General features: G+C 41.9%; 1 protein-coding gene and 1 long non-coding RNA gene across 3 annotated transcripts in view; one reads left to right on the top strand and one right to left on the bottom strand.

Moving 5' to 3' along the window:
• Positions 1-3,651: 3,651 nt before the first annotated feature.
• LOC101909736 (uncharacterized) lies at positions 3,652-6,876 on the bottom strand. The gene is made up of 3 exons (XR_003034703.2): positions 6,790-6,876; positions 6,005-6,196; positions 3,652-3,833 (listed from the first exon to the last, which is right to left on the bottom strand). It is a non-coding gene; the product is annotated as an uncharacterized lncRNA (long non-coding RNA).
• SP1 (Sp1 transcription factor) overlaps positions 6,422-24,915 on the top strand; it is a 44,458-nt gene continuing 25,964 nt past the window's right edge. Inside the window, exons 1-3 of one of the 2 annotated variants that reach the window (NM_001078027.1) lie at positions 6,422-6,519; positions 7,577-7,731; positions 8,037-9,552. In NM_001078027.1, the coding sequence (NP_001071495.1) occupies positions 6,513-6,519; positions 7,577-7,731; positions 8,037-9,552 (1,678 nt within the window). In that variant the 5' untranslated portion in view covers positions 6,422-6,512. Of the gene's footprint in view, positions 7,485-7,576; positions 7,732-8,036; positions 9,553-24,915 lie in introns of both variants that reach the window. The other variant, XM_024992087.2, reaches the window with a different exon arrangement.

The following is a 24,915-nucleotide window of genomic DNA, read 5'->3' as shown; positions in this document are numbered from 1 at the left end:
TTTTGTAAACATGTTCATTTGTACCATATTTTTAGATCCCACATACAAGTGATATGATATTTGTTTTTCTCCGTCTGGCTTATTTCACTTAATGTAATAATCTCTAGGTCCATCCATCACATGCCACCTTCTTATCTTTACCATGATCAGGTTCCCCTTGTTCCACGCTGCTGCTGCTAAGTCGCTTCAGTTGTGTTCAACTCTGTGTGACCCCATAGACAGCAGTCCACCAGGCTCCCCCGTCCCTGGGATTCTCCAGGCAAGAACACTGGACTGGGTTGCCATTTCCTTCTCCAATGCATGAAAGGGAAAAGTGAAGGTGAAGTCGCTCAGTCGTGTCGGACTCTTCGAGACCCCATGGACTGCAGCCTACCAGGCTCCTCCACCCATGGGATTTTCCAGGCAAGAGTACTGGAGTGGGTTGCCATTGCCTTCTTCACTCTTGTTCCATAGTATACCACTTATTTTTTCTTCATCTTAAACAATAACACCTGTGAAATGATAGGCTTCATAGGTAGTTAAATTTATTTCTAAAAATTTATTAAAAGAAAACATACAAAAATGTTCACTGCCACCACACTTTGGGAAAGAAATGCTAGAGAAAAATTTGCATCAGGGAGTCCCACCTCACTCTGTCTTGAGACCTTGGTTGGACACACTTCTTAAGTCCTAAATTTATTTCCCAATCAGTAAGAAAGAGACTTCCCTGGTGGCTCAGGTGGTAAAGAATCCGCCTGCAATGCAGGAGACCAGGGTTTGATCTCTGGGTGGGGAAGATCCCTTGGAGAAGGGAAGGCTACCCTCTCCAGTATTCTGGCCAGGAGAATTCCATGGACAGAGGAGCCTGGCAGGCTACAATCCAAGGGGTCGCAGAGTTGGACACAACTGAGTGACTTTCACACACAACAAAGAGACACTATACTATCTACAAGTATCAGTTACTAGCTGTGAGTGGCTGAAGGTTAAGCTCTTAGTGGAAAACACCCAGGGACCTTTGTCCAGGAACCTCTGATCGCCTACAATGGTGGCGGAGGGGAATGCAGAGAGAAGTCAGGCTGTGGTAAAGGTTACCTCTAGGCTGGGGATCAAGCCTCAGGGTAGCGGTGGGAAAACGTCTCTTGGAAGCAAAAGCCTGTAAAGCTCCGGCCCTCTCCACCATCTCTCTGGGCACCCCAAGGAGGCATGAACATGCCGTGCCAGAGCCTTTTCCCAACAGGAACCACCCACTCGCCTAGGGGACAGTGAAAACTTCCGGAAGAAGAGAGGAAAAGTCAGGTGTTAAGTCTCTAGGAGCTTCAGCGGGCTTCTGGGGCTCGAGGGAGGGAGGGCAAAGCAGGAAGGAGGGGTTTGCGGTTGGGGAGAGCCAGCTGGTCCACCCCTAGCCGGAAACTGGGGGTGGAGAGGCCCAGGCCCGGCGCACGCCCGTCTTCCAGCTCCAGACTGGGTCCCAGAGGCCGGCAAACCCCACCCCGCTCCTCTGGGTACCTCGTGGCCCAGGCGGGTTTGTTTATGTATCCAGCTCCCTCCACCCCCAGCCCGGCCCTCCGCCCGCCCTCCGAGTGGCCCCGTGGGAGGGGGAAACCGGGCGAGCCCCAGGCCGGCCCCCTCCGGTCCCCTCCCTTTCCTTCCTCCAGCCTGGGCTTTGGATGCCCGGGGAGGGCAAGTCCTTTTTATAGACTTGTTGAGCCAGTCGGGGCCAGTCTCCTTACTGGGAGTGGGAAGCTGGGGGGTGGCTCAGCTCTTTCCTCAACTCTGGATTCTGGAGAGAACTCAGGGCTTCTTGTCCCAGGAGAGGAAAGAGAAAAGGAAACTGCTTCATTTTTGGTTAAAAGGGGAACTTTTTTTTTTTTTAATGCTGTCAGGCAGGACCCCACTCACCCTTGGGGTGCAGAGGTCCGGGGCCGAGTGCGGGTGGGGGAAACTGGTGAGCGTAACTTGGCAATAAGCACAGGTTTCCAGGACTGGTGAGCAGAGGAGCCAGAAAAGGTTAGATATTTGGGGTGAGGGAAATGTTTTGATTATGTGTTTGTTTTTAGCTGGAGTGCCTAGGGGTCAGATTTAATTGTTCAGTGAAGCGGCTTTTTCACAGTGGGGTACAGACTCCTCTCTGAATCTCTCGGGTGCCTCCAGCTTGCCTCCTCTAGCTCTCAAGAGTGCAGATGGATTGTGTCTCTGGACAGTTTCTCTTCCTATCTTTCTCACTATCCCTTAAACCACCTCTGCTTTTATTTGCCAAAAGGTGGGTTCTTCAAGCTGCAGGGACCATGAACTGAGTTTACTGTCAGGCCTGTTCTTGCAGTCTTCAGAAAAGAATATTCCAGAAAGTTGGGCCAGAGTTCAGCTCCAACAATAACTAGGGTTCTTGAGGATGCCTCTCAGCTCTAAAAAGAAACCCCTCCCCCCAGCCTTTCTTTATTCTCCAGCACCTTTAAGACCACCAGAGCCACGGACCAGGACTAGTTGTACTGCTACTAGCTGCCTTCTTAGTACCAGGCAGGGATGAACCTGAACGCTTCTTAGATAAGGAAACAAACCCAGCAAAGATGCAGAATGAGTCACTTTAAATAATAATAGTAAAGAATATCTGTAGCCTGTCCTGAATTTCTCATCAACAGGTTCTGAGCTTCTCAAAGAAACCTGACTTCTTAGAGTTCTTAGTTACCTGGTTTTCAGGGTCTTGAAAAGACTGAGGGATGTATGATGATCCATTTATCTTCTCCAGTCACCAGTTATTTTGTAAATGACCTGAAATGTGCATGATGTGAAAAATCAAGATTTTCTGAGACTTTATTTTCTTGTCAGGGATTCTTTTATCTTTCTAAGATAAAGCTTCTTTATCTTAGAGTAGGTATGACAGGTAAACAGAATTTTAGTCAATGTGTTTTGTTCTTAACAGCTGTTGAAAGTTTACCAAGAAGGAAGTTTACAATGATGTTATAAAAGAAGAGTTTTGAATCATTTGCATATTTTAATTTGTAAAATATTCCTGTTACCAGATTGCTAAATGGGAAATCGCTAAAATCAAAGAGTATCTTCAAAATCAGGTTTGACTTGAAAAAGGCAACCAACCCAAGGCTGAGAATCAATCCTTGGCGTTGTACTATCTGAAGACCTATTCAGAATTTGGGGGACTGGCCTTCCCCTTTCACTTATCAAGTGTTTACTGTGAGCTATATCCTAGGCCTTGAGGATACATAGGGAAAAGGCATCACTTCCGGCCCTCAAGATTACTTTGACTGGAGATGTGATATTTAGATACCTTTAATGGATGTATGTAAAAAGAGCATGGTGGATAGAGTTTACAGTAACTGGGGGAGTTAGCAAAGACTGCATTAAAATTCATTTTTATCAAAGATAAGAGTTATGAGCCCAGAAGGAGGACCAGCTCAGTGAACTGTACTTTTAAATTTTGGAGACCCAAGAAAGCATGTTTTAGTGGAAAACTTCAACAAAGAACAAAACGAAGGCTAAGAGTGTAGTAGACAGGGAAGGTGAGCCTGAATAGGTGCAGGGCAGACCGATGACCACACTGGAGTGTTAGCACTGAGTGCCTGTGTTCTTATGAGTGGTTTTGAATGAAGACAACCCTCAATCCACATGGCTTTTTTTAAACACAGTCATTAGGAGTTATTTAAATGATTTCACAAACAGTTATGAAGACAAACTTGAAACAAGTTTATTCATTTTTGTTGTTGTTGTTTAGTCGAAAGAAAATCTGTTCAGGTTTTCACAGATGAATTGGACAACATGTCCATTTGCTCTCAGAAACTGTTAATAAACAAGCTTATGTTGAGGACATCCCTCACAGGCCAGGTTCTGAATTCTGTCTCGTCCTGGAGAAGCAAAGAGAGTACTGTGTAAAGGAGTGTGGCTCTTGAACTTCTGGGTCTAAAGCTAGGTCTTTTTTATCATTACCTGGAATAAAACCAAACCCTAGTTCCCATTTTTGGCTTAGACCAGCTTAGAACTATTGGGAAAAGAAAAAAAAAAAAAAAAAGCTTTGAAACTAAACAAAACAGTCATAATTTAAAGTACTGGAGAAGAGCATGACAATTTCTTACATTGGTTGAAAGGATTAAATTAGAAATGTTCAGAGGACTGCGCCACAGTTTTAGTTCCTCCTCCCTCCACCCGCCTCAGCAAGTTTGGGTGTGGTCTTTTGCTAAATACACTAAACAGCTGTTGGAATCTCCAGAGCTTGGTTTACAAAGATGAGCAATGCAGCTTCTTCGCTCCAGGAAGTTTCTTTCCTTCTGGAAGTTTCTTCTCTCAAGTTTCTTCCTTTAGTGCTTCTTAAACTGTGATTTAGGGACTAATCACCTGAAAGAGTTGTGTTGTCTTGTCCCTCTCCAGAGACTATCATTTACTAGACCTAAGATGAGGTCTAGGAATCTACCTTTTTTTAAAAAAGCAGTCCAGAGGATACAGATAAAGATTCCCTGATATTCTATTTTGAGAAACTTTGACTTAGAGATGCTAGTAATAGAAATGTAATGCGATGTTTTGTAATAAAGTTATAAAAGAAGATGATACCATGTAAGCTCTCCAGGAAGTACCTGCAGGATTTTTTTTTAAGAGCTAGAAGGAAACAAAAAGCTTTTCTTAAAAAAAAAAAAAGTTTATTAAGCCCATTTTAAAAATTAAGCTCAATTTTATAAATGGTTATACAGGCATTATTCATTTAAGAACTTACAGACTTTCGGTGGGATTATTCTGAGTTGAAATTTGGCACAACTCATTAGCTTTGTGATCTTTGGGAAGTTACTTCCTAGCATCAATTTCTTAACTTAAAAAATACTAATATCTCAACGTACAAAATACTTACTAATAGCCTCTAATACTTACTAATAACTTCCTCATGAGAATGACATTAGGAATGCAAGATACCTAGCTGATCTAGGCACTTAACTGTAGGCTTTTACCTTCTGGCCTTGCCCAGAGAAACATGAAGCCTCAGTTTCGGGGAATCCAGACTTTAAAACATGACAGTATCAAGTGCTTAACTGTAGATAATGAAGTGACAACATATAACATACAAGTGAAAAAAGATATGACCTTGTCACGTTATTGACAAGTCACCCAGGCAGCTGCCACAAAAACTAGGATAAAGGAAAGGCAGAATGGGAGGCCAGAAATTCAGGAAAAATCCTTTTATGCACTTGCAAAAAGCAAGAACTTTATTTTGCTACTTTGCTTACAGCGTATTTACAATTAAGGGGGCAGCGGCAGCGGAAAGTGGCTTATAGCATCTTGATTATGGGAGGTTCTCCAACATAATTTAGCTTCAAATGCAAGCTCTTGAAAAGTTAACCCGCCTTAAGTAGCCAGCACCAGACAAATTGGGAGAATTTAATAAAATGGCGTTTGCTGGAGTCTCACAAAGACCTCGCAAATCGGTCAGCGCGTTAACTGGCTGTGTGAGAACTCTCACCAGAGCTCTTGCGCCTGTACCCACAGGGCTTACACCACATTCAGAGGCATCCGCCTGCCTCTCCGCCCACCCCTAAAGGGGTGAGACTCGAGAACTACTTTTAAAAGCGGTTAAATTAAGACTCAAACGAGCCTTGGTGTCAAAGCAGAACTTTGCGCCGAGTGGCTCGGCCTGACACTTGTTGAGCTGCACGGTTCAGCTGAAGCGTTGCTACCTAATCACTGTAAAGACGTCCCCAGAGGAGGGCCAAAATGGCGACGGACTCCTCTTGGCACAGCCCTGTTCCCTCCCGGCTCTGGTAACGCCCATCGGCCAAGAGGCGGTGGTGGCTGACTTTCCCCCCAGCCACCTCATTGGACCGAACGACTGAGGCAGAGGCCAATTCTCCTCTGCCCACTCCAGGTTCTTGCCCTCAGAGCTCACGCGGCGCTCAATTGGCTTTTATACATGTCAATTTGCGTCCTATCGCGTCTCTTTTCAGTGTTAATCCAATCATAACTTTCCTGGCTGCCCGCCTGATTTCTGATTGGTTTTGATCTGCTTCATCCTATCCCATTCCTGTCTACTTCTTACCTCCTCCCACTAGGACTTTGCCCAGGCACGTCCAAGCTTCTGGTTGGCTGTTGTTCTGTCATTCCAATGAAAGCTCTTCCAATCCCTACTAATCACGGAGCCCGCCTGGCAGTTGACTGGCTTCTTCCCCAAGCCCATCATCTTTAGTTCCTGCCCACCTTCACTTCCTGCCTCTTTCATTGGCCTCTAAAACTGAGAGGCAGATCTTTTGGGGCGGACACCACGCACGCAACTTTGTCTTACACGCCTTAGAGAGCAAGCGAGCCTTAGCATTGGGCAATCTGCCCGTCTTTCTTCTGCAAGTCCCTCCTTTCTCCCTCCCTCATTGGGCGGGGCAGCAGTAAAGGGGCGGGGCCTAGGCCGGGCTTGTGGCGCGCTGCTCCCTCCTCCTTACCCCCCCCTCCCTGTCCGGTCCGGGTTCGCTTGCCTCGTCAGCGTCCGCGTTTTTCCTGGCCCCCCCCAACCCCCCCGGACAGGACCCCCTTGAGCTCGTCCCTCAGCTGCTACCATGAGCGGTAAGGATGAGTCCACTCCAAGCTTAGGGGTGGGAGGGGAGTGAGGGGGCGCGCGCGAGGGCCGACCGGGCGGTCCCCGCCGTGAGGGGGGGCGGGCGGGAGGCGGCGGCGGCGGCCTTGGTCCCGCCCGGGGCGGAGGGAAGGGAGGGAGAAGGGGCAGTGGCGGGGCCTCCGAGGAGGAGGAGGGGGATGGGCCACCCGCCCCGGGGGAGGGGGCAGCGTGGCCTCGCCCGCCCCCTGCCCGCCCCGGCCACGGGGGACGGGCCTTACCCCCCACTACTCGGCTGCCCGCCTGAGGCTCCTCCTGCCGGGGGCTGGAGCCGCGGGGGCGGCCCGAGCAGAGCAGGCCCCGCCCGGGCCAACCGCCTCCCTGGTCCGCCCTCTGGTCGCCGCCGGCCCCAAGGCCCTCCTCCCTTCCCCCCCTGCCTTAGATTACCCCTCCCCCCGTAAATTACCCCTCCCCCCTACCGTCCCGCCCTTTCCACGCCCCACACCCCGAAACCGCCCTTTCCCTCTAGGGCCCGCCCTCTAGCCGCCCCGAATCGCTTGATTTCTAACCCCTGGACCTCTTTAGCCCCTTATTAATATTTATAAATGTTTCCCCACTCAAACTTTTTATCTGTTCTTTTCCCCTTTCTCCTCCTTTCCTCTTGTTACTTTTTACACTTGAGATTTTCTCTTTCTCCATTTCCTTTGACCCTAGTTTTTAGCAAACTTTCCATCCACCCACATGTTTTATGCCTTATCTATCCTTTTTTTCCCCCAGGTTCCTTTTTCAACATGCCCACCGACCCTCGTATTTCCTGTACCAAAGGCACCTTTTCAGTGTTTTCTGACTTTAATTTTGTGCAAGGGAGAATTGAGGTCCGGTTTTGGCATCACTGAGCCTAGATCACATCCTACTGGTCTGCAACTGTTCCTTCTCCCCGAATCGTTTTTTTAATACTGGCGCCTTTCACCTTCCTGTTAGTCATTTGTTTCATCACAGCCTCTTTTACCCTTTCTCACTTGACCTTTTGCTTTCTCCAATTTTAAGTTATTTTAAAATTATTTTTAGACCAAGATCACTCCATGGATGAAATGACAGCAGTGGTGAAGATTGAAAAAGGAGTTGGTGGCAATAACGGGGGCAATGGAAATGGTAGTGGTGCCTTTTCTCAGGCTCGAAGCAGCAGCGCAGGCAGTAGCAGCAGCAGCGGAGGAGGAGGGCAGGTAAGTGATGATCCTGACAGAATGGGGAAGGTGCTGAGAGGCTGTAAATATCCTTAGATGACTGTCTTTTTACAAAAAAATTTTTGGGGAAGGGCTAAACCATTTTCTAGATAGGGAAGTAAGCACAGCTAGACAAGTGACTTGGAGATCCCTCTGAATGAGAGTTTCAACAGTAGAGATAGATCCAACTTTTTGTTTGGTTGGGTTTTTCTTTTTTTTCCCCTTTTGCACTGTTACACTGCCCCCTGGTCTGGCAAATGGGTATCACTAAAGTAACTCCTTTCCTCTCCCTTATTTCTGGCCAGGAATCCCAGCCATCCCCTTTGGCTCTGCTGGCAGCAACTTGCAGCAGAATTGAGTCACCCAATGAAAACAGCAACAACTCCCAGGGCCCAAGCCAGTCAGGGGGCACAGGTGAGCTTGACCTCACAGCCACACAACTTTCCCAGGGTGCCAATGGCTGGCAGATCATCTCTTCCTCCTCTGGGGCTACCCCTACCTCGAAGGAACAGAGTGGCAGCAGTACCAACGGCAACAATGGCAGTGAGTCTTCCAAGAATCGCACGGTCTCCGGTGGGCAGTATGTTGTGGCTGCCACTTCCAACCTTCAGAACCAGCAAGTCCTGACCGGACTACCTGGAGTGATGCCTAATATTCAGTATCAAGTAATCCCACAGTTCCAGACCGTTGATGGGCAACAGCTGCAGTTTGCTGCCACTGGGGCCCAAGTGCAGCAGGATGGTTCAGGTCAGATACAGATCATACCAGGTGCAAACCAACAGATCATCACAAACCGAGGAAGTGGAGGCAACATCATTGCTGCTATGCCAAACCTACTCCAGCAGGCTGTCCCCCTTCAAGGCCTGGCTAATAATGTACTCTCAGGACAGACTCAGTATGTGACCAACGTACCAGTGGCCCTGAATGGGAATATTACCTTGCTGCCTGTCAACAGCGTTTCTGCAGCTACCTTGACTCCTAGCTCTCAGGCAGTCACGATTAGCAGCTCTGGGTCCCAGGAGAGTGGCTCACAGCCTGTCACCTCAGGGACTGCCATCAGTTCTGCCAGTTTGGTATCTTCACAAGCCAGTTCCAGCTCCTTTTTCACCAATGCCAATAGCTACTCAACAACTACTACCACCAGCAACATGGGAATTATGAACTTTACCACCAGCGGATCAGCAGGGACCAGCTCTCAGAGCCAGACACCCCAGAGGGTCAGCGGGCTGCAGGGATCTGATACTCTGAACATCCAGCAGAACCAGACATCTGGAGGTTCACTGCAAGCAAGTCAACAAAAAGAGGGAGAGCAAAACCAGCAGACACAGCAACAACAACAAATTCTCATCCAGCCTCAGCTGGTTCAAGGGGGACAGGCCCTTCAGGCCCTCCAAGCCGCCCCATTGTCAGGGCAGACCTTTACAACTCAAGCTATCACCCAGGAAACCCTCCAGAACCTTCAGCTTCAGGCTGTTCCAAACTCTGGCCCCATCATCATCCGGACACCAACAGTGGGGCCCAATGGACAGGTCAGCTGGCAGACTCTTCAGCTGCAGAACCTCCAAGTTCAGAACCCACAAGCCCAGACAATCACCTTGGCCCCAATGCAGGGTGTTTCTTTGGGGCAGACCAGCAGCAGCAGTACCACCCTTACACCTATTGCCTCAGCTGCCTCCATCCCTGCCGGCACAGTCACTGTGAATGCTGCTCAGCTCTCCTCCATGCCTGGCCTCCAGACCATTAACCTCAGTGCATTGGGTGCTTCAGGAATCCAGGTGCACCAGCTTCCAAGCCTGCCCTTGGCGATAGCAAATGCCTCAGGTAAGACTTGAGATCTTTTGCATTTATCTCTAGAGCTACTTAGCATCTCAGCTGAAACCACTGAGTCTAAAGAAGAGGGAGTAGAATCTTTTGAGGGCAGTACTTCTGAGGGCAAGTCAGTTAGAGAAATAGCAATGATTCTAAGTCATTTGGAGCTGACTTAATAAAACTTTTTCCTCTTCAGTTACTCTGTCCAGAAAGGAGCATCTCTGGGCAGTGTCTTTGGGGTCTCTGTACATTCAGTGCCTGGTACTACAGTACAAGAGTGGGCAAACTTTTTCTGTAAAGGGCCAGATAGTAAATAGTTTAGGCCTTATGGGCCACATAAGTTCTCAATTACGTGTACTTTTTTGTTTTTGCAACCTTTTAAAAATATAAAATATTCTTACCTTAAGGGCCTTATTTGGCTTGAGGGTTCTTCTCTGCAGACAGGAATGGATTATAAACTTATCTGTAGGGCAGTTATTAAATCATCAGATATTTCTCACAAACTGTAAGCAGGGGAAAACTGATGGATTCCAAAGGACTTCAACAAAATAAGTTCCCTGGTTAATCTTTTAGTTAACCAGAAGAGCCTACCCTTTGAGGTTTAATTTTTTCAACTCCTACTTAGCTTGAAAGTATTAATGTGTATTTTTAATAAGCTTCCTAGGTGATTTTCTTTTGTTTTGTTTCTTAAGCCTCCTAGGTAGTGATTCTAATACTTTCTAGATTAGAGAGCCACTTTCTAGACTGCTTTGAAAGTAGCGTATGGTTGAAAGGTGGAAGAGAACAGAAGTGGGGCACAGAGTGGAGTGGGGAGATGGAGTTGAAAGGAATTAGAAGTAAGGACTTTGAGGGGGAAAGAGAATTGTCAAGGAAGGAGGTGTATACATTGGAATGTATGTTGAATCAGTTGACACTATTCAGTCATTTATTTTGAACTATATTTTACTAGTATTGGTTAATTTGAAATTTAAAACGTGTTTAAAACTGTAAGAATTTATTTAGAGTTTATCATTTTAAATTTCATGGTGATAGAACTAATCTTTAATGATCATGGTGATAGAACTAATCTTGAATGAAGCACATTAGGATACATAGGCATCTTTACATTCTGGGATGATATATAGAAATTATGAGAAGTAGTTTAATACCACTGAACTTCTACTTCTGTTGGTGTATCTGTGGATTTGTTAATTGTTTACTTTTATTATAGAGTTCTTATTCTGTTTAGATTGGCTCTTACGTAAGAGAGGGTAACAAATAGGCAACCATATTTCCTGCCTCCTGCAGTTGAGGAAAATCTGTGGTGGGGAGGTCTGCTCAAGTTCACCACTTGTATGTTTAAAATTACTACATTTTGAGCCTTAACAGACAGAAATTTTCTTAGTGAATTGGAGATCTTAAAATAGAAGCTTAGAGCTGAAAGAGACCTTAGGAATCATCTCATACGCCTGCCTTATTTTCCAGATAAGGACTTTGAGATACTGGGAAGCACATACGTTGAGACTACTTGCTGTTCTAGTCTGGAGCATTCATTACCTATTAATTTTAACTTGGGACATCCTTTAAATTGTTAAAAATCTTTTGGAAAAGATATCTTTTGTTACTTTGAAATTTAAGGCTATAGAGCTGGCAAGTGTTTATAGGCCAAAAATTACGTGAGTAGAAATGGGAAAAGTTTAATAAAAACTGAACCTAACAGCTTGGAAAATTAGACACTTTCTGGGTAATCTACGTTTGTGTGTTTGTTTTCTCTTTGCCCTTAAGTTATTGAGATTGTTGTAGATAGTATTAATTTGGATCCTTGCAATGTGTAAACGGTTTATAACTGGAGCTCTAAGGAACAGTTATGAGACACTTTCATTGCTAAATCATGGTCTGGGGAAGTCTGCCATTTACTTTGTCATAGAATAGGGCTACCTTCCTAGCTGTTATTGATGGTCTCTGAGTTCTAGAAAACACATGTCTTTTTAAGATAGTAACAGCTTGACATTCACTAAGAAGAGAATGAAGCTCTGAAAGGCCATTTTGTGAGAGTTGAGATTGCTTTATTCATAGTGGTTTTTGAAGATACGTGTTTCCTCCTTTCTGGTTAGTCATAGTTGTGCAACGTTTTTTCCCCTTCAATTGATCTGACTTCAGCCTTAATGAAAGATAATGCAGTCATTTCCTGGAAGCTTAGTGCTCTTTAGCTGTTGCCTGGCTGCTACAAAGTCTCTCATTTTACCTGTTTTTCTGGTATACAGTTATTTTATTAGAAAAACTCAGCCTCTTGGCAGTATGATGTAGTGGAAAGAGCCATGAATATGAATTCATGTTGTAAGATAGGTAAGTAGATAGCATTCTGTAAAGGGAAACATTATTTTTAAATGGTTGTGGAAGACTGCAGCTTCTATGTCACTTAATAGATTTAGTCTTTTTGGGGCCCTACCACGTGGCTTCTTGTAGGATCCTAGTTCCCTAAATAGGGATTGAACCCTTACATCCCCACCCCCCACCTCTAGCAGTGAAATGGAAGAGTCCCAGCCCCTGGACTGCCAGGGAATTTCCACATTTATTGTTTTTAAAAGTCATCTTTTAAAACTTTTCTAAGTTCTCTTGTTGACTTTTATTATGTTTATTTGTTTACTTGAATATACAGGCAAAGGCACAAACTTAGACCCCAAATCAGTCGCCCATCTTAGTGTTCCTGTTTTCAGTTCTGCCGCTGGTGGGTGATAGTGAAGAAGGGACCACCCAGTAACGTGGGGATCTTTTGGCTCTTAGTTCTTGTTATTTTTTAAGTGAGCAGCTTTTCCTTTTTTTTTTTTTAACTAACACCCTGTCCCCTTTATTCTTTTATCAACACTCTTTCCTCTCATTTGGTAGTTACACGCTCTGATCTGGGTTCTGGGTTGTTTTGTTTTTTAAGCTTCAAGCTTCAGATTTTTTTCTCAGCCCCGGCTAAGTTCAAAAAACTCTTCCCCAAGGTTGAGGAGGGGCCAGTTTTGAAAGACTTAGTTTGGATGACTTCGTGGGAGTTCTGCCTAATAAAGAGTGCGGGACTGGGCTTTGGCAAGAGAATAAAACATATTTCCTTGATGGCTATAATTCACTCACGAAGCAAATTTCAGACACTAAAAATAAAAATTTCACATCTGCTTAGTTTTATTGGGGTCGGGAAAATGTCTCCTCTTAGAAGTTAAGTTGAATGCGATACCAGAGTTGGTTTGCCAACAGTGTCGCTAAACTTGGGGTCAGATTGCTGAGACCTATTTTGTTAACAGAACAAAATAGTTCATTTGAACATGAGTGTTAAGTAGGTTTAGTTGGTTTAAATGTGTCCAGAATTATCATTCTAGTTAGTGCAAAGGGTCATACAAGAGAATTTTCTATTTTAAAATAATATACTTTCATTGACTATAACATCGTGTTTCAGCATCATTTGCTTTCTTTAGTGTGATTTTATAAGTGTAATTTAAATGAGTTCAGTGTAAGTAGAAAAGATCTCCTTTAAAATCTAGGTGCCTTGATTGATTTGGAAAGACTGAGAAGACAGTCTTGAGGCTTTTTCAGTTGCTCCTATTTATTTATTCTAGTGGCTTTCTGTCAGTGACGTCATTGTTAAATCACACTGCATTGTGTAATGTGGTCCTTTTAGTTCTTAATTAAATAACAAGAGCACAAGGGTGCCTAGTGTTTTGGAAAAATTTACTATCTGTTCTATTCTCAGATCTCCCTTTCCCTTTAATTATTCTACATTGTAAAGTAGCATATAAATGTTGGCACTAAAAATGTAGTTCTGCTCATTTCTTGGTTCTAATTGTTTTGTTTTCCCTCGAAAATATTTTAAATGTAAGAGGAATACCTGTAGAAAGGCTGTATTACATAATATTTTGTAAGTTACTGATTGGATAAACATTAATAGATAATAGTTGAAATTTTTCAGTTTGCCGTTTAATTGAAAAACAAGCGTATTTTTCATATTTCTTATGGAAGGTATGTCAAAATAAGCAGGGTGACAATATACAGCCTTGACATACTCCTTTTCCTGTTTGGAACCAGTCTGTTGTTCCATGTCCATTTCTAACTGTTGCTTCCTGACCTCCATACAGATTTCTCAAGAGGCAGGTCAGGTGGTCTGGTATTCCCATCTCGTTCAGAATTTTCCACAGTTTATTGTGATCCACACAGTCAAAAGCTTTGGCATAGTCAATAAAGCAGAAATAGATGTTTTTCTGGAACTCTCTTGCTTTTTCCATGACCAGCGGATGTTGGCAATTTGATCTCTGGTTCCTCTGCCTTTTCGAAAACCAGCTTGAACATCAGGAAGTTCATGGTTCACATATTGCTGAAGCCTGGCTTGGAGAATTTTGAGCATTACTTTACTAGCGTGTGAGATGAGTGCAATTGTGCGGTAGTCTGAGCATTCTTTGGCATTGCCTTTCTTTGGGATTGGAATGAAAACTGACCTTTTCCAGTCCTGTGGCCACTGCTGAGTTTTCCAAATTTGCTGGCATATTGAGTGCAGCACTTTCACAGCATCATCTTTCAGGATTTGGAATAGCTCAACTGGAATTCCATCACCTCCACTAGCTTTGTTTGTAGTGATGCTTTCTAAGGCCCACTTGACTTCACATTCCAGGATGTCTGGCTCTAGGTCAGTGGTCATACCATCGTGATTATTTGGGTCGTGAAGATCTTTTTTGTACAGTTCTTCTGTGTATTCTTACCACCTCTTCTTAATATCTTCTGCTTCTGTTAGGTCCATACCATTTCTGTCCTTTATGGAGCCCATCTTTGCATGAAATGTTCCCTTGGTATCTCTCATTTTCTTGAAGAGATCTCTAGTCTTTCCCATTCTTTTGTTTTTCTCTATTTGCATTGATCTCTGAGGAAGGCTTTCTTTTCTCTTCTTGCTATTCTTTGGAACTCTGCATTCAGATGCTTATATCTTCCTTTTCTCCTTTGCTTTTCGCTTCTCTTCCTTTCACAGCTATTTGTAAGGCCTTCCCAGATGGCCATTTTGCTTTTTTGCATTTCTTTTCCATGGGGATGGTCTTGATCCCTGTCTCCTGTATGGATGTGAGAGTTGGACTGTGAAGAAAGCTGAGCGCCGAAGAATTGATGCTTTTGTACTGTGGTGTTGGAGAAGACTCTTGAAAAAAGTCCCTTGGACTGCAAGGAGATCCAGCCAGTCCATTCTAAAGGAGATCAGTTCTGGGTGTTCTTTGGAAGGACTGATGGTAAAGCTGAAACTCAGCACTTTGGCCACCTCATGCGAAGAGTTGACTCATTGGAAGAGACTCTGATGCTGGGAGGGATTGGGGGCAGGAGGAGAAGGGGCCGACAGAGGATGAGATGGCCGGATGGCATCACCGACTCGATGGACCTGAGTCTGAGTGAACTTCGGGAGCTGGTGATGGGCAGGGAGGCCTGGTGTGCTGCAATTCATGGGGTTGCAAAGAGTCGGACACGACTGAGCAACTGAACTGAACTGATGTCAAAATAGTATTATCCCTAACATTTAACATTATTATATTAGATCTGTAGCGCTGAAGCATTATTTAAAAGGTATATGTCCACACTGTGACTACATTGTTAATGCCATGCTAGGTTTTAAGAATTGGTCCCTTTAGAAGACCCTGAAAGTTTCTGAAGAAAGTTTTTTCCTTCAGAGTTGGTTGTAAATCTGGACTATAATTTGAATTTGTACTTCTGCTCCAGTGCTTTTTAAGCTCTGGCAATATTACTTGTTTCACAAGTTTGGGTGTACCTATCTGATTTACTCTGAATCTTTCTCACCCTATACCTGTATACAAAATGAATAATTTAACGTGTACAAAATAAATAATTTAACGATTTCGAAGAAGGGGTTAAAATATAAAATACCCAGGTCAAGACAAAGACGTGCCCTTTATGAGATGAGAGAATCAGTTAAAAATCTGCATGTCTGCAGGAATTCCCTGGAGGTCCAGTGGTTGGTACCCAGGGCCTTCACTGCTGTGGGCCTGTGTTCAATCACTGGTCGTGCTTCGAGGTGCAGCCAAACCAAAACAAAAGCAAAGCAAAAAAAATCTACATTTCTGAGAAAAAAAATTTTAATGGTTTTCATAGTAAATCAAATGTCTGCTGCAAGTAATCCAGATAAGGTAAAATGCTATTGAGATGGAGCTTTTCAGATTATTCCATGTGTTCTTCATTAACTTGACACTGTTTGGATTGCTTAGAAGTTATAGCTCTTTGCAAACATATTGTAATTAAACCAAACTCTCCATGTTAATAGCAGTTAAACTTGAAGATGGCTGGAGTTGGAAACCCTCATCCCCTCCAGTACTCTCCTTCTGACAACCTAAGGTGTAGAAAGACTCAGTGACTTGTCAGAGGTCATTGACAAAATTTACAGTGACAGGTCTTTTGACTTCAGATCAGTATCATTTCCACTACACCACTGCTCTCTCGTAGAAAAATGGATTTGTTTTTTGACCCAATTCAGTTATTTTGAAGAGTTAAATTTGTAACTTAAGACAAAAAATAGGAAAAAAAAAAAAGAAGCAAAAAGCATGGTTAAATCAACAGCCTTTTTATAAACATTGTTATGGATCAGAATTGTTATAACAAGATCTATTAATTTGAATTTATTTAATCTGTAATTAAATGTAATGTAAGTAATCAACGATATGAGTACATTAAGGAAGGAAGGAGCAAGATGGTAAAAGAGAAGTCAGAGATTTTCATAATCAGTTGTTTGAAAGCATGAAGGTCCTCTGTGTTATATTGGCGTGAGAGTATTATTCTGGCGCCTCAGTAAAGAATATGCCTGCAATGGGGGAACCCTGCGTTCGATCGCTGGGTTGGGAAGATCCTCTGGAGGAGGGCATGGCGACCCATTCCAGTATTCTTGCCTGGAGAATCTCCATGGACAGAGGATCCCAGCGGCCTGCAGTCCATTGGGTCACAGAGTCGAACACGACTGAGCGACTAAGCACAGCACAGCACATTACCCAACCCTCCTTTTTTTTTCCCCCTACTAGGAAGATGTGATATGTTTCCCTGATTGTTCCTAATTTTTTCCTTGATGGACTTGAGACATTTTTATAGCAAACTTTCTCCTTATTGTCCCTACTATTTTCCATTTTATTCTGAAAATTTCCTTTCGGTGCCTTCCTTCTACTCCCATATTTCTGATTAAATAGTGTATGTATATCTCTTGATATACTAGGGGATATGGTTTAACAACCTTTTTTTAAAAAAAATTATGTATTTTGAGCTGGGCTGGTTGCTGTGCGTGGGGTTTCTCTAGTTGCGGCAAGTGGGGCTACTCAAGTTGCTGTGTGCAGGCTTATTGTGGTGACTTCTCTTGTTTGTTGCAGAGCGTGTGCTCTAGGGTTCGGGGCTCAGTAGTTGTGGTGCGTGGTCTTAGTGGCCCCTCAGCATGTGGGATCTAGTTCCCCAAGAGATTGAACCCATGTCCCCTGTGTTGGCAGGCAGATTCTTAACTACTGGACCACCAGCAAAGTCCTAAAAAAACCTTTGAGAAACTGTATTAGGGCCTGATTTTGTCCAGGCCCTAGATAGACAATGCATAATATTTCTCACTGGTGATACATCTGAAAGTAATCTGCTTAGGATTCTTTGGCAGTTTCTTGCACTTGTGAAGGAAAATGTACTTTAAATGTATATAGACCACTTGTCTTTTTTTTTTTTTTTTTGAATCTTTATTCATCCCATTTGTATTAATGAAGGTAAAAAGCCTGTAACTCTGGAAACTATTTGAAAATTTTTTATATCGTCAAGAAATGTTTTTCTTTTGGGATTCTTTTAAAAGATTATCTGTTGGCATTATTATGTTTTGAATGGCCTCCTTATTTATTCTTAAATGCTGTTAAGAAATGCAATAATACTCACGGTTCAGTTAACTTACATAGGCATTTACTGAACACCAGTGTACTTAGTAATATAACTGCTCCCTACAAGGCTTAAGAATTAGATGCAAAAGTGTTAAGTGGAAGTGGGTTCTAATTTTTGATGCCTCTTTCATAGATAAGTTTATTGAAATTTATTGAGCATTTATTGTATATCAAATGTGTATAGGCTCTTGGAATTCATTGAAACAGATGATGTTGTCTCTTGCCTTCTTGGAGCTCCAGTTCCTGTTGTGCTATAGTTACCTACACTTAATGCATTTTAGGGGGGACCAGTTCAGAATCCACCTGGAATGTGGGAGACCTGGGTTTGATCCCTGGGTTGGGAAGATCCCCTGGAGAAGCAGGGGATCCTACTGGAGTGGTGACCCACTCCAATATTCTTGCCTGACAGAGGAGGCTGGTGGGCTGCAGTTGTTGGGATCGCAAAGAGTTGGATATGACTGAACAACTAACCATACAAACAGTTTTCACAACTAATCCTGAGAGTTACAGCAAAATATATGAGATAATAGGGCCCCACAGTATTTTGGATTTAAATTAGTCTTCTTGTCCTGTGTCATGTATTGTTAGGTTGTTAATTTTTAATTAAAAATGTTGTCCTGCCCTTTAAATACTTTAACTGTTTTTACCTATAATTTTGGCTCAAGTTTGTAAAAACAGATGCATGGCAAGAGGAAAGAGATTTGTATAAATTTTTTGATGTACTTAATGATGTTTTTCTTTGGTCACTATTAAATCCCTGGCATTTATGTAGTTTTAGGGGAAAATTGTTTAAAATGAAAGAATATGCAAGGCAATGTAATTTTTTTTTTAACTGATTTTTTTTTTCTTATTTGTTTGTGTCAGATCTTAGTTGAGTCATGTGGGTGGGATCTTTCGTTGAGGCGCATAGACTCTCTAATTGTGGTGCACGGGCTCAGTAGATGTGGCAGATGGGCTCTGTCATTGCAGTGCTTGGGATCATTGCTCTGTGGCATGTGGGATCTTAGTTCCCCAGCCAGGGATCAGATCCATTTTCCTTGAGTTGCAAGGCAGATTCTTAACCACTGGACCACCGGGGAAGTCCCTAAGTAATTATTTTTAGGGAAAAAACCATGTAACATAAAATTTACCATCTTAACCCTTTTTTAAGTGAACAGGTCAGTAGTGGTAGGTATATTCAGGTTGTTATGCAACAGATTTCCAAAACTGTTTCATCTTACAAAATTGATACACAGTCTATACCTCTTAAGATCTTTATTTCCCCTTCTTTCCCAGACCTTTGCAGTCATTATTCTACTTTGTATTTCAATGAATTTGACTACTTTAGGTATACCATACAAGTGGAATCATACAGTATTTGTCTTTTTACAACAAGCTTATTTCATTTAGCATAATGTCTTCTAAGCTCATCCATATTGCAGCATGTGATAGGATTTCCTTCCTTTTTAAAAAATTCACTTATTTATCTATTAATATTTATTTATTTGGCTATTCCAGGTCTTCATTGGAGCACATGATATCTTTAGTTATAGTATGTGAGCTCTTAGTCACAGCACAGAGGATCTAGTTCCCTGACCAGGGATTGAACCTGGGCCCCCTTCAGTGGAAGCAGAGTCTTAACTTCTGGACCTCTTGGTACTTTTAAAGATAAATCATGCTTAGGTAACTGGTAATTGCTTACCTTCTTATTTTGATTCCTTATACACAAATGACCACAGAAAGCAAAGATGGCTTGTTGCTGGCAAGCATTTCCCTTTTTGGAATTGATTCATTGACCCCTCTGAGCCCCAGAAAATGACAAATTGTCCTTTTATCCCATATTGGATATCCTCCTCTTTAGTTCATATAGAGGTTTAGGAAATTGTAGCATGGCCAGGTATCTTGGTGTAATTAATCTTTTAGTCAAATACCTGATCAGAGCTATCTTAATAAAAGCACTAATATATGATCACATTGTATTATTTTTAACTGAAATGTGAAATTCAGATGCATCCAGACTTTAATTACTAATAGGTCTTTGATTTATTCCTGAAAACATCATGATGACTAATTAAAGTCTTAAAATTTTATTAGAATAACTGGGATGGAGGTATTATAAAATATTATTTTATTACATTATCCAGATGTGTCTTACCATTAAAATTTAAGAACTAGGCATTTAAACTTTTAAGAAATAGGCACATGCAATAGAGATTATATGAAATAGGCACCTTCATTTCCAGTACTACTTTCTTAGTATTGAAAATTATTACTCCATGGACTGTTTGGTTTTAATCATTGCTTTGCTTGCAAAGGAATTTGATGCTGTTTAAAGTGGTACTGGGGCTTCCCTGGTGGCTCAGTGGTAAAGAATCCACCTGACAATGTACTGGACATGGGTTCCATCCGTGATCCAGGGGGGATCCCACATGCTAAACTCATGCACCACAACTGTTGAGCCTGTGCTCTAGAGCCCAGGAGCCACAACTACTGAAGTCCACTTGCCCTGGAGCCTGTGCTATAATAAATAAATAAATAAATAAATAAATATTTATTAAATGAATAAATATTAAATAAATAAAAGTGGCACTGGGACTTCCCTGGTGGTCCAGAGGCTGGTACTCTATGCTCCCAGGACAGGGAGCCCGAGTTCAACTTGTGGTTGGGGACTAGATCCCACATGCCTCAGCTAAAGATCACATGTGCCATAACTAAGACTCAGCACAGCCAAATAAATGTTTTAAAAAATAATATTAAATACAAGTGGTACCAGCCAAGAGATTTGTCCATTTCCAAAAAGCTAAGCATCAAACTTAAAGCAGACTTTTTTTTTAAGCCCCGTAAAACCTCAGTATTACAGATAACTTTGTCCAGAATGATTCTCTTGATAACAATGTCACTGTAGGATTACTAATGTTGCATCATCTGAAAACCCCCTTGTAAAAGGAAGACATCCCAGGGCCACTGTAGAGGATTGTTTGGACATACTTGGCATTGTGCTCAGTATGCTCTACAGTATTGTATGTAGAGGAAAACCAAAATTTTGAGTTGACCAAAAAGTTTGTTTGGGTTTTTCCATAAGATGTGATGGAAGAACCTGAACAAACTTTGGCCAACCCAATTAAAGGTTATGTCTGGAAAACATAGGCTTCTGTTCAGAAGTCAGGTTTAGAGGCTTTTTCTAGTTCTGGTTCAAACAGCACCATCAGGCCCTTGCAGTAGCATTCTGAAACCTGAAATGGAAGTTGATGATGAAACCTACTGCTGCACATGAATAGGTGTGTTTATGAATGAGTCGTATTGTGTCATGTCTCCTGTTTTCTTATATCCCCTCCCCACTACCCCTATTTCTAATCTCAACCTCCTGTGAGGCATTGGTACTATGAACAAACTCAAGCGCTTGCTGAAGAGAACTTTTTTTTTTTTGTTATGCTGCTGTTAGGAGGGAAGATGAAAAGACTATTTGAAAGTACAATATAAAAATCCACAAAATTATTGAGAGATTGGGAACAGTTGTTGGAAAGTTATTCTGTTTAGTTAGTACTATTTTGGATGAGAAATAGATGACTGACTATAAGTGGGATCTTAGAGCCAAAATACGGTGGGGTTTTGTTTTAAATATTGTTTTTGCAGATGAACACATCTCATGTCCTGTGTTGTATAAGGTGAAACAGTTTAGCTGGATGAAATAAGTCCAGTTCTGAAACTAGCAGTACTTGAAAATCCTTTGTGAAAGAAAAAGTGTGTCCTGAGTGAGATGCTTAGTATGGACAGGGGTGTGACATGCCAGGATCGAGATCATAGCTTTGCTGCTTAACTAGCTGCATGACTTAGGGGAAGTTCTTCATCCTCTCCTCTATACAAGAGGGTTAGTATAATATTTAGCCTCACAGAATTACTAGGATTAAATGAAGTAGATAACATAATATTGATCCTCAACACACATTAGTGCCCATATCTCAATAGAAGTTCTGTTCTCCCATTCAGTTGAAAGTAGGATTTTGATTACTTAGCTGAAGGCTGCTCTTTAAAGTTGTGTCTAAGATCTTTGCGTTCTTTCTTGCCTATTGGTGTAGTCAATAAACTACAATAACTACAAAAAAGGAAGTAAACTCCAGACAGTATGCTTTGTTCTTTCATAAACCATTCTGGTAAAAACAGTAGTTGAATTACCCATAAATTTTCTCTTCCTTTATCTCTTGTTGGCTTGGTTATAAACTTGGTGTAGACTGTTTGCTAGAAAAACATTCTTGATGAACACTATGTTGACCAATGATAATTAGGTTTCTTAATTTTTGTTTCAACGAGTTATTTTTCTGTCCCTGTGTTCTTGAGTTGTTTGGTTTTCTGTACGTTAAGACAATTTTATTTTTTCCTTTTACCTTTCTAGAACTTGGTTTTACTTTCTTTTTTACTCTCAGCTAATTCCTGTCTCACCTATCTCACCCCCTCACCCCAAAAAAGCCCACCCCTTCAAAAATGATTGTGAAATAATTTAGGACATCTAGGCAGGTTTAAAGGATAATACAATGGATTTTTTTTTTTTACCCATATCCCAGTTCACAAAATGATATATTACAAATATTAAAGCTCACAAAATTTGTCTGCCCTCAGCAATTTTAAAAAATTGCTGCTAAACTGTGTGGTTTTATCAATTAATGATTGTTTTGATTGTGTGTGTAAACTCACTTGTTTCGATCTTCTGTTGCAAAAGGAGAGTAGAAAATTGAGGCACTGGTTAGGGCTGAACCAACTTAAGTTAGTGATTTTGGAATTTCTTGACTTCTGTTCATCTACAGAGCAAGGATGATGATTATATTCTTCTCAATTCTTTGTGGTAGTGTAGATTCTTAAGTGTACAAGTACATACAGATATCTGAGACATTTGGTAGCTGTTCTCTGTACAATTTTAGGTATGTCAGTGTTTTAGATCTTAAATGCCTACAGGAACAGGGCAGGAACCACCTCTGTTTTTCTTTATACAGAGCATGTTTGGTAGCACAAACCTATGGATACAGAATAACTTATCTAAAGGGAAAACACTGGTTGCTCACAAAGGACTGCTATGTAAATTACAGTTCAGTATGGAAAATGGGAAAATTCAAAGCATTCACTTTATAGAGATCTCTAGAGCTAAAATTAGAAAACTTGTTCATTCACTTAGTCATGTCCGACTCTTTGCAACTCCATGGACTGCGTGCAGCATGCCAAGCTTCCCTGTCCTTCACTTAGTCCTGGAGTTTGCTCAAACTCATGTCCCTTGAGTGGGTGATGCTGGTGTCTGACCATCTCATTCTGTCACCCCTTCTCTTTCTGCCCTCAATCTTTCTCAGCATCAGGGTCTTTTCCAGTGAGTTGGCTCTTCACATCAGTTGGCCAAAGTATTGGAGCTTTAGCATCATTCCTTCCAGTGAATGTTCAGGGTTGATTTCCTTTAGGATTGACTGGTTTGATCTCTTTGGCGTCCAAGGGACTCTGAAGAGTCTTCTCCAGCACCACAGTTCAAAGCATCAATTCTTTGGTCCTGGTCCTCAGCCTTCTTTATGGTCCAACTCTTACATCCATACATGACTAGTGGAAAAACCATGGCTTTTGACTATACACACCTTTGTCAGCAAAGTGATGTTTGCTTTGTAATAAACTGTCTAGGTTTGTCATAGCTTTCCTTGTAAGGAGCAAGTATCTTTTAATTTTATGGCTGCAGTCACCATCCATAGTGATTTTGGAGCCCAAGAAAAAAAAATCTGTCACTATTTCCTTGTTTTCCCCTTCTGTTTGCCATGAAGTGATGGGACCAGATGCCATATCTTAGTTTTTTGAATGCTGAGGTTTAAGCCAGCCTTTTCACTCTCTTCTTTCACCCTCATCAAGAGGCTCTTTAGTTCCTCTTCATTTTCTGCCATTACAGTGGTATCATCTACATGTCTGAGGTTGTTGATATTTCTCCCAGCAATCTTGATTCCAGCTTATGATTCATCCAGCCTGGCATTTTGCATGATATACTCTACATAGAAGTTAAATAAAATAAGGTGGGAGACAATATACAGTGTTGATGTACTCTTTCCAAATTTTGGACTAGTCCATTGTTCCACGTCCAGTTCTAACTGGTAAGGTGGTCTGGTATTCCCATCTCTTTTTTAAGAGTTTTCCAAAGTTTGTTGTGATCCACATGACTTCATTCATGTAGTCAATGAACCAGAAATAGATGTTTTTCTGGAATTCCTTTGCTTTCTCTATGATCCAGCAAATGTTGGCAATTTGATCTCTGATTCCTCTGCCTCTTCTAAATCCAGCTTGTACATTTGGAAGTTCTCAGCTCACTTACTGTTGAAGCCTAGCTTGAAGGATTTTGAGCATTACCTTTGATGATAGGAAAAAATATTTTTAATTTAATTTTTTTTTTTGGCCATGCTGCTCAGTTTGTGTGATCTTAGTTCCCCAACCAGAAACTGAACCCAGGCCAAGGCCATGAAAGCTTGGAATCTTAACCACTAGGCCACCAGGAAACTCCCTAAATATATTTTTAAGTAACTTGTTGAAGTGGTATTGGTAAAAACATTAAACAATAAAAATAATTCTGAAAATAAAGTAAAAATTAATTGAACTTTAACTATTCAAAGATAATCGTTGTTGAAATTTTGGTAATATCCTTCCAGCCATGTTTTTGACCTTTGTGTACAATTTACAAAGAAGTCTATATATTTTATTAATACTAAAATAGTATTATACTCTTTATAGTGCTTCATAATATTATTTTTACTGAACAGTATATCATATACATTTTTCATAAATGATAAATATCATCATTTTAAATGATTGTATGGAAATTTCATGGTATGTTAGTGCTGCTGCTGCTGCTGCTAAGTCACTTCAGTCGTGTCTGACTCTGTGTGACCCCATAAAAGGCAGCCCACCAGGCTCCCCCATCCCTGGGATTCTCCAGGCAAGAATACTGGAGTAGGTTGCCATTTCCTTCTCCAATGCAGGAAAGTGGAAAGTAAAAGTGAAGTCGCTCAGTTGTGTCCGACTCTTCGCGACCCCATGGACTGCAGCCCACCAGGCTCCTCCGTCCATGGGATTTTCCAGGCGAGAGTACTGGAGTGGGGTGCCATCGCCTTCTCCGATGTTAGTACTAGGATATGCTTAACTCTACTGATGTACTTTTTTTCCACCCTAAAATTTCATTGTTACAAGTAATGCTGTGATGAACATCATTGTTTATACTTTTTAGATTAAAATTTTATGAAGTGAGTGATTCTATTCCTAGGTATATTTCTAAGAGAAATGAAAACACATATCCACACAAATAGCAGCACTGTTCCTGAGAGCTGAAAGGTGGAAGCAATCTAAGTGTCCAGTGGGTAAACAAAAGTAGTCTATCCATTTGATGAAGCATTATTCAGCCAATAATATTGGTTTATGTGTGTTAATTTTATAATGGCTATGTTGCAGTCTTACTGCTTTCAGTAATTTTTAGTGATTTTCCAGGTATATTGTCATGTCAACTACA

Source organism: Bos taurus, chromosome 5, assembly GCF_002263795.3.
Source record: "Bos taurus isolate L1 Dominette 01449 registration number 42190680 breed Hereford chromosome 5, ARS-UCD2.0, whole genome shotgun sequence".
Taxonomy (NCBI): domain Eukaryota; kingdom Metazoa; phylum Chordata; class Mammalia; order Artiodactyla; family Bovidae; genus Bos; species Bos taurus.
This window is presented reverse-complemented; position numbering and strand designations above follow the sequence as displayed.